The 10,655-nt window shown below is 37.0% G+C and overlaps 1 protein-coding gene across 1 annotated transcript in view; it reads left to right on the forward strand.

Moving 5' to 3' along the window:
• LRP1B (LDL receptor related protein 1B) overlaps positions 1-10,655 on the forward strand; it is a 1,967,638-nt gene that overhangs the window by 1,495,351 nt on the left and 461,632 nt on the right. Inside the window, exons 47-48 of the mRNA XM_007946050.1 lie at positions 715-843; positions 4,060-4,179. Of these exons, the coding sequence (XP_007944241.1) occupies positions 715-843; positions 4,060-4,179 (249 nt within the window). The remainder of the gene's footprint in view (positions 1-714; positions 844-4,059; positions 4,180-10,655) is intronic.

Below are 10,655 nucleotides of genomic sequence, written 5' to 3' on the forward strand. Positions count from 1 at the left end.
TGGCTTTAACAAACAGGGATTTATTCTCTTACAGTTTAGGAGGCCAGAAGTCTGAGTTCAATGTGCCGGCTCTAGGGACTGGGTGAAGGCCCCTCAACCTTGGGCTTTAGTTCTTCCTTCTGTTCCAGGCCACTGGAGCTGGAGGGTTTTTCTGACTCACACAACTGTTGGCTGCTGAAGCTGATGAATCCAAAATGGACAAATAAAATTGCACAGTCCAAGATTAGCAGACAACAGGGTAGGCCACTAGTTCAAGTCCAGGCGCACCAAAATCAGCAGGCAACATGGCAGCCCTTGAGATGAAAACGTAGCCAAATGGAGGATCCAGAAAGCTAGTGAGATTTCTCAAAGCTTCTACTTACATACTGGAAGCAGGCTACACCCCAAAGAGCAATACTTAGCTGCTCACAGCGGAGTCCACCATGGAGGTGATTACAGTCTCATCATGGGGAATAACTGTATCCAGCTTCCCAGTCACTCAAAACCATGGCCCAACCAAGTTGAGACACAACTTTAATACCACACTAAGGGAGAGTAAGAGCAACAACAATAAGTATCCCTCTTAATGTTTTGTTAAAAATTTCAAAAAATCATTGTTATTATTATAATTTTATCTTATGTAGATTTTTGCTCATTTCTTAATGAAGGGAAATGCTTGCAATAGTACAAAAATAAATGGTTCTGATTACATAAAAACATTTTTTTTTTTTTCAGCTAAAAATTCTCCCTGCAACATTTATTCAGAGTTTGAGTGTGGAAATGGTGAGTGCATTGACTACCAGCTCACCTGTGATGGCATTCCTCATTGCAAGGATAAATCTGATGAAAAGCTGCTCTACTGTGGTAAGTGTCTGATATGTGATTTGCTCATTTAAGGGAGAAATCTGTGATTTATTATTATTATTATTATTATTACGGTTTTTATTCATCTATTTCCGATTGGTTTATGTAGATGATTTTATTAATGTCTCTTATTCACATGGCAAATGACTTGGCTTTCCTCAAACTAAAAATAGATACTTTTGAAATCAATGGTGCATGATATTTATTAAAGAATTTCCTCATGACTTTTCATTCACAAAATGAAAATTAAAACATAGCAGAAAACTGTCTTTTGAGCTGGCTAGTTATTCACCTTTAACAATAGGCTTTAAGTTTGATTCCTTTAAAAGAAAAATATAATGCAGAAATATCAACAATTTGTGAATATTGCATGCTTACTCCATGACAGAAGTCTGCCATCAGTCAATAGAATGTTTTTTGATTTGTATCTTTCTAGTCCATTCTATTTGTGCCTCCAAGATTGGCATAGGGCCAATGTCCTTTGACAGAATGACTGTTTACTTTAACCATGGTCCCCAATCCTATACTTCATCAAAAAGAAAATTCTAGCAACTGTCCTTCTACAAACAAAGCAAAACAAAACACCTAAAGTCATTGAGTCAAATGAGACTTACAGTGACCCTATAGGGCAGATTAGAAATTTCCCGTAGGATTTGCAAGGATATACATCTTTACAGAATCAGACTGCCTCATCTTTCTCCCACGGAGCAGCTGATGGGTTCAAAGCACAGATCTTTTAGGTAGCAGCCTAATGCTTTGACCACTGTTATAGGTGACACCACATGACAGTCCACCTCCACTCTCTGTAGAGAGTGGATTTTCAATCCTAGTTAGCAACATGCCAGTTGCCTTAATAGCAACATTTTTTTTAAACTAATAATTAACAGTTATTATAGAATTAATCTAGATTATTTAAAATTGTTCTGATTTATTTTTAATCTGTAAATACAATGTTGTGGTTTTGGTTATGCATTGCTGTCGTCCAGTCAGATCCAACTAATCGCGACCCCTCCTTCGGTTTTCGAGGCGGTATCACTATGGAAGTAGATTACCCAACCTTCCTTCTATGGAGTGGCTGGTGGGTTTGATTAGCCTTCTGATTATCAGTCAAATGCCTTAGGCATTAAGCCATTGTAATGTTATGCTATGCAAAATTTGGGAAGCAGTATTTGGAATTGGTATATTTTGTTTCAATTTTTCTCCTTTGTTCTATATTCTCAGTAATAATTAATAGTTAAATATTCAAAAGAAATTAAAACAAGATAACAGAATTTGGGACATCCATAGGAGTCCGCACATCTTTTTATACTGCAGAATTATATACTCTCAGTTAAAATGATAATCAAATATAATTAGTCTGCAATCAATCTGTACCCAAAGTCCTAGGAAATTTACCTCATGTACTGTATTTGCTTGAATGAATGGATACATCTTGCAAAATACAAAAATATTAAAGTGTTTAAAATGTAATAATCAATTGGTACCATTTCATACTGTGAATTGGCTTGAGAAGGTTTTTCAAATTGCTTTTATCTTCTCAGATACATGCAATATATAATGCAATAATAATAATAATGTAGTAAATATGTTGAGTTTGCTGGCCATATGTAGTCTCAATCACATATTCTTTATTTTTTACAACCTTTGAAACATAAAAACTATTCTGAAATCCAAAGCATGGAAAAAGGGGACCTAATGGCTATAGTTTACCAACTCCAGGCATAGAATATAGGCTTTGGATCCACACACTGTGTTTTATCTTTGTTACCAAACCCACCAGTGTGTAACTGATGTGTACTACATATCTCACATTCTACATTGCAGTTTACCACTATAAAATAACTTAGTTCTAACAAAAGCATAAGAGCTCTGTTGGGATAGTGCTTAAGGCATTTGACGCTGACCAGAAGGCTGCTGGTTCAAAGCCACCAGCCACTCCTCAGAAGGAAGGTTGAGGAATCTACTTCTGTAGTGATCCTGCCTCGGAAACCCAAGGAGGGGTCACTATGAGTGGGATCTGACTCCACAGCAGTGTGTTTTGTTTGTTTTTTAACAAAAGCATAGGCACTTTGGTGACATAGTGCCTAAGGCATTTGACTGATAACCAGAAGGCTGGTGGTTCAAACCCACCAGCCACTCCCTGGAAGGAAGACTGGACAATCAACTTCTGTAGAGATACCGCCTGGGAAACCCAAGGAGGGGTCACTATGAGCTGAAATCCACTCAATGGCAGTGATTTTTTTTTTTTTTTTTTTGAAAGAAAGCATTACATAAACATATATAGATTTACATATCAGAGCCTGGGACAGCATTAGTATTCAGTAAACTGCTCATGTTGTTTTAAGTACTGGTTTCTACCCCAAATCAGAAACTGAAGAAAGCTCTACATTTAGGATAAATAGAAGACAGAAGCCCTTCTTAGGAAATTCTGGTAAATGATTTTTGTTAATTTAAAAAATAAATTTGTCATGATTAAGAGGTAGAATTCTCATTTTTCATGAGGGAGACCTGGGTATGCTTCTTGTCAGTTCACCTCATGCACAGCCACCAGCCCTCAGTCAATGGAGACTTGCTTGTTGTTATCATACTCTACATGTTTTAATGGAATTTCCTGACAAAGAGTAGGAAGAAACACCTGGGCACCTGGGGAAGTATTTCTGAAAATCTGTCACTAAAATCCCCATGGATTAAAATGCTCTTGTCTGTAACTGACTATGGGAAAGTGCAGGACCCAGCAGTATTGGGAACCAACCCTGTTGCACCTAACATTTGATTCACTAACTGACAATCACGTTTGGTACCTGAATATTTATTTTTTATTATAAAATCCTTGCAAGATTCAAAGAACTTAGAGATCAAGTTGTTCTGGTATGTTTGTTACTTTTGAGTCAGAGATTTATTTCCTTGGAATAGAATATGTAATATATGTTTATTTCCATGCTACCTGACATAAGTGCCAGAAGCAATAATGTGGGAATAATTTGAAGAGATCTCAAAGTATAAATCACTGAAGTTAAAGCAGTAAGTCAAAAAGAGTCTTTACTGAATGAACTAGTCTTTAATGATACATGAATATTCCAATCCAGGGCTTTGTTACTGCACAGCACGTGTTTTATAGATCCACAAATTATGAATGTACTCTTATCTGTTATTTTCTTTCTTGTGCAAATATTTTTATGAGACCTCCAATTATGCATTTCTACTTTTACTTATAAGAAAACAGAAGCTGTCGAAAAGGTTTCAAGCCCTGCTACAATCGTCGTTGTATACCTCATGGCAAGTTATGTGATGGTGAAAATGACTGTGGAGACAATTCTGATGAATTAGATTGCAAAGGTAAATACATATTGCATCAGCCTAGGAATATTATTATTCTAAATATTTCCTACATTTTTACCTGCTTGTGTTTTTTAGTATTCTATGGTCCAATTTTTCTGTTATATAACAACTTTGGACCACATTTTGGTAAATGGTGTTAGAGGGGCATTATTAAAGTTAATTGAACATAATGGTTTCTACTTTTTTTCACTTAAAAACCCTTGAATTTCTCACCTCTCTTGTTCCATCTTCCTGTTTATTGGACAGTCTTACCATATTATAATATCAGTATTACAATATTTATTGCTTCAAAAATGTTCCCTTTTGCTCTTTATTCCCCTGTCTTACCCATGTACTTATTTTGTTAACTACTGGACAAGAAATTTTGGTATTCACCTTGTTTCTGCTTCTACTGATCACCCACAGATTCAATAATCATCAAATCTTCCAATTTTCTGAAATATCTTCTATATCAATCTATTTTTAGTCTGGATTAACAGAGTAGTACCTTAACTATTCTCTTGCCTCAATTCTTCCCATTTCATTGCTATCTTCTTAGTCATGCTGATACTGCTTTCATGTTTTCCCACAATGACTACTGAGACAGACCCTGAAGCCAGACTGCAGGGTTAGAACTTCAGCCTTAACACTTACTAACTATGACTTTGAATAAGACACTCAACCAATATTCACCTCACTTTCCCAAACTTTAAGAAAGAGGATAATAAATGAGTATATCATTGTGAAATGAGCCTAGAGTAATGAGAGTCCCTGGGTGACACAAATGATTAAATACTCGACTACTAGCTGAAACACTCAGGTTCAAACCCATAAACCACTCGATGGAAGGAGAATGGGGCAATCTATTTCCAGAAAGATGACAGCCTTGGAAGCCCAATGAGGGTGGCTATGAGTCGGAATCAACTCTATGGCAGCGAGGTTTTTTTTTGTTGTTGTTGTTCTCTCAAGTACTCAGTGTGTGTGAACTGATTTGGCCTGATTGAGCAGAACGAAGGGACTCACTTTAATCTGATATCAAAGCCACCCACAAATGAAGGTAATCTGCTTAGCCTAAGGCCAACTGTTTTAAATAAGCCATGGTCCAGTTGTCTGTTATGGATTGAATTTTGTCTCCTAAAAAGATAAATTGAAGTCCTAACATTTAAATCACATGTAAATACTTTCACAGCAACATTTATACTAGTATTGACCAAACTCCTTGGCACCACAGCCTAGCCTCGTTGACACATAAAATTAACCATCACAAACTGCTGTAGGGCAGACACATAACTTATTAATTTGTCTATGTCCTTAATACATTTCACTGAATAATGTGTGTTCAATAAATAGCTGACTGAACCACTTCAAAACAAAAGTGGATAGGGAATGCTCACCAGATAGTAGATACAACAAATACAAGATAGGGAAAATTTTAAATTTACTTTGGAAAGGTCAACTGGGCAAAAGTTTAGGATGCCTTAACTGTCAAACTAATACCAAATAAATAAATAAATAGAATCCTTATTTATTCTGCAAACACTGGAACTCCATTAGTTGTTCTCATCAGGACAGTAGAGAAATGCTTACATAGCACTACCTAAGGCACTTGCTTTCTAACTAGGAGGCTGGTGGTTCAAACCCACCAGCCACTCCTCAGAAGGAAGGTTGGGCAATCTACTTCCGTAGTGATACTGCCTCAGAAACCCAAGGAGGGGTTGCTATGAGTTGGGTCCGACTCGACGGCACATAACAACAAAGCAACAACATATGCCAGAGTAATTTGTTGTTATTGTTGTTAGTTGCCACCAAGTTGATCCAACTCATGGTGACCCCAGGTATGCAGAGTAGAACTGCTCCAGAGTTTTCAAGGATGTGCCCTTTTGAAAGCAGATCACCAGGCCTCCCTTTCAAAGCTCCTCTCGGTGGGTTTGAACTGCCAACCTTTCAGCTTGTTGTTGTTGTTGTTTGCCGTCGAGTCGGCCCCGACTCATAGTGACCCCTCCTTGGGTTTCCGAGGCAGTATCACTACGGAAGTAGGATTGCCCAACCTTCCTTCCAAGGAGTGGCTGGTGGGTTTGAACCGCCAGCCTTCTGGTTAGCAGTCAAGTGCCTTAGGCACTATGCTACCAGGGCTCCTCTACTATGCTAGGAATGAACCTCGCTGCCATAGAGTTGATTCCGACTCAAAGCCACCCTCATTGGGCTTCCAAGGCTATCATCTTTCTGGAAATAGATTGCCCCATTCTCCTTCCATCGAGTGGTTTATGGATTTGAACCACCTACCTACTGGTTAACAGTCAAATGCTTTAGGCATTATACCATCAGAGCTCCCTACTCGAGAGAAGAGAAGGATAACTTATCACTGTAAACGTGGTAGGAGACAGAGACTATACCCAAATCTGACTCCTTGAGTGGAGGTTTGAGTATAGTTTTTGTAGGGATCAAGGAAGGGGGGCTATACATAGTCATATAAATTCCAGGAATTTGGGGATGTATTGGCTGGGGATTGGCTGAAGTTTCCTTCCCTTGATTTAAAAGGTCAATTTTTAATTCAATGTACTTGCGTGCCACCAGACGAGTTACACTGACTTCCTGTCGACGGCTGGTGGGGGCTTAGGAAGAGGAGGAGATGTTAGTTCTGAGTAACTTTGTTCTATTTCTCCTGTTGCACATGTCCACTGGCTAAAACTGTTCTGAGTTGGTTTTAACTGATTTCATGTTGGTCTCTGCTCAGTTTCTAAAAAAAAATTTAAGGGAATAAGTTATCATGCCTGCTTAATTTGTTTCCAACAATGGTGGGGGATAGTTTCAGAAAGGGTAGGGAAATGAGTTAAACTCTTGGCACAGTGGGTAAGGCCTCAGCTTCTAACCAAGAGGTCAGTGGTTCAAAACACCAGCCCATTTGCAGGAGAAAAATATGTCATTCTGCTTCTATAAAGATTTACAGCCTTGGAAATCCTCTGTGGCAGTTCTTCTCTGTCCTATAGGGTCACTATGAGTCAGAATCGACTCCATGGCAATGGGTTTTGGGGTTTCACTGCATGAATTGAAAGCCTTAAGAGCAAAAGCTTAAGTTTTTGATGAAGAAAGATTCCATTTCAAAACTGTAAATAGATAAGATTGCTGGAATTTCCAGCTTGTCATCTGACCTATGGATCTTTGACACAAGACTTTAGACTCTACCTGTTACCCAATTCAAAACCACTTTCACATTTTTAGCTATTTTTTAGAGCAGCTCCCTATTTCCAAGTACTCAACTCTGTCCTCATTTCCTAGGGCTGCCACAAAAAAAATACCTCAAAGTGGGTAGCTTTAAAGAATAGAATTCTCATTTCAAAATGGCAAATTTGGAGAAAAAGATGGGATCAAAGGTACCAAACAAATCTGAAACACATCATAGCAAATTTCATTAGATATCTAGGTTTGAAAATAATTCTCTTTTCTCCAAGCCCATCTGGATAATTGATCATTTGTCCTGGCCACTGGCTCCTCCTCTCAACTTTGCCAGTGACTCTATTCTCTGGAATTGAGACCATAGTCCAACTCTCTGTTGTGAACCGAATTGTGTACCCCAAAAACCTAGGTTGACATTCTAACCCCTATACCTATGAATGTGACTTTGGAAACAGAGTTTATCTTTCAGGATATGATCAGTTAATGAGATAGTATCAGAATAGATAGGGGGAGTCCTAATCACTTCTGAGTGGTGTCTTATAAGAGGGAAAACAGATATGAACACAGAAGAAGACAGATGTCATGTGAAAATAGATTCTGGCCCACCACAAGCTGGAAGAGAGAAAGAAGAAGTTATCTCTTAGAGCAGAAGGACAGGGAGTGTGTTGTCCTGCTGATGCCCTGAATTTGAACTTGCAGCCTCCAGAACTGTGAGAGAACAAATTTCTGTTCTTTAAAGCCACTCATTCCTTGATATTTTGTTCTTGTTTTCTATGGCTGCCCTAGGAAACTAAGCAGAGTTTAAAGTCTAAGAGAAAACATAGTCATGAAAGCAAATGAAGATATTTACAAGGAAGGTCTGAAAGACACTGAAAAGTTTCAAGGATGAGATTAATTGAAACTCAGTTTAAAGTATAAATAAAGTGGAATTACCCAAAAGGAAGAGAATTCCAAGTAGAGGAATTAACAATGAAAATACAATGAGTGTAATAAGGTGGAGCCAGGTTCCATATAGAGGTGTGGTAAATATGGAACAAATCTGAGGCAGGAGCCAGAATAAAAAAGTGAATTTGATTCCATATTAAGGAAATTGAATTTTATCCTGTAGTCAGAAAGTGAAAACATCACTGAAGGCTTAAAACAAGCCAAATGTAATCAAATTTAGATTTCAATAAAGGAAAAACAAATGATTGTGTGGTTAAAAACTGTAATACTGAAATTAAAGAGCTCAAGCAGGAGGTAATGGCAGAAGCCAAGGCTAATATGAAAGAGGAGCAGGGAAGATATAATAGCCTTTTGAAAGCAGCTTAGCAGGTCTTCTTGGGTAATAAGGATAAAGCATGGGAAGAGGCACAGGCTTTGGGAGAGAGTTTGTTTTTTTAAAATTATTATTTGCTTTAATTTATTTATTTTTTAGACTTTTTATTTGAGTGGGGATTGGAATGAGATAATAAAGACAGTTTGCAGTCTGTGGTTGGAGCAGTTGTAGGACACTTGTATGGAGCTGTTTGGAAAATAGATGCAGATAGACAGATAAAGATCTGGAGCTTAGGCAGTAGATTTAGACTACAAGTATTGACTTCAGACTCATTAAGGAGAGAAAGCACAGGGTGAATGTGGGGAATAACAATTGTTTTAGGAAAGTGCATCAGAATTACCTGTTTAAATTAAAAATTAAAGGCACTAATATAAAAAGGAAAATAGATCAGAGGACTAATAGAAAAATCTCATAAGAAATCCAAAAAAGGGAAATCTTTTTATTTAGTTAGTTAGTTAGTCCTGTTTTGTTTTTTTGCAACAAAATACAGATCAGTCTGTACTGTTAAGTATTACAGAGGAAGTAGTATGGGCTGAAAAGGTCCATTTTATTTGGCAAATAGGAGATAATTTCTTGGTTACTTCCATGAAAGTCAATTTAATAGAATGTTGGAGGTAATAGATCACACTGGGTTAAGGCAGAAAATAGATGACTAGGCAATAAAGAGGGAGCTCTGGTGGCATGATACCTAAGGTATTTGACTGCTAACCAGAAGGCTGGCAGTTCAAATCCCCCAGCCACTCCTAGAAAGAAAGACTCTAGTTACATAGTGAACCGAAGGAGGGGTTGCTATGAGTTGTAATTGACTCAACAGCATTGAGTTTGGTTTTGGTTTTTGAGGGAATAAAGACAGTGAGGGTAGATCTTCTCTCTCTGTCTCTCTCTCTATATATATATATATAATCCATAATAAAAGAAAAGAAATATGTGAAGTTCATTTGTATTGAGAAGGTCATATGGAGTTGAGGAAGAAAGCAGAATGTATGCACATTATTCTGTAGCTGGAAGAAAGCATGGGAAGTTGATCTGCCATCTTAAACAGTTTAACTTTGACCAGTCACTTGCATGGATAGCCATCTAAGGTTGATACTATAGTTTAGGAAGAGCCAAGTACATTTGAAACTAAGTCACATATTATTTCATATTACCTGTAAAAAAATAAGAATGGTAAAATATAGGAAGATACTTAGTGTAAGTGTAGGAATGTAAATAAGCATATATAAGAAAAAAGAAAAAGAAACTAGGAGGAGATTATGATCAGGGTATGTCTTATCAGTTATTTGCAAGCAGGAGATGATAATATTATAGGGTCATTAAGCCAGGATAAGCATAAAATTATCAAGCTACAATGTGAAGCAACTGACAAATATACATAGAAAGTAGATTTTAAAGCAAAATTAATTAAAATATATATATATATATATATATATATATATATATAAATTGTGGTACCTGTGTCATGCCTAAGGAAATTGACTGCTAATCCAATGGTTGGTGGTTGAAACCCACCAGTCACTCCACAGAAGGAAGATGGGGCAATCTATTTCTGTAAAGATTTACCACCTCAGAAACACAAAGAGGGTCATTACAAGTCATAACCAACTCGATGACAGTGAGTTTGTTTTTTTGGTTATGTGGTAGATGCTCATTAAATTTTTACGTGACTGATTAAAGCAGTATGTCAAAAAAAATGTGGGTAGATTTTTTTTCTGCCTAATGACATTGATGCTAGTTCTGCATAACAATAAATGTAACTTATTATTTGCTCTTTTGACTCTAAATTATGTGTTTCTGTACTGTAACTATCTCAGCCACTTATTTGGGCATATGTGCATTTGTGAATAAGTTCCTGGCATAACCTTTCTTTTGTGATAGGAACAGTGTAAAAAGCATAAAAACAAAGAAACCAAAAAAAAAAAAAAAAAAAACTATGCCTTGAAATAATTTCAATAAAAAAAAAAAAAAAAAAAAAAAAAAAATTACAAGAACCAGGGATGGGAAA

This window comes from Orycteropus afer, unplaced genomic scaffold (assembly GCF_000298275.1).
Source record: "Orycteropus afer afer isolate SDZICR_OR568_19922 unplaced genomic scaffold, OryAfe1.0 scaffold00148, whole genome shotgun sequence".
Lineage (NCBI taxonomy): Eukaryota > Metazoa > Chordata > Mammalia > Tubulidentata > Orycteropodidae > Orycteropus > Orycteropus afer.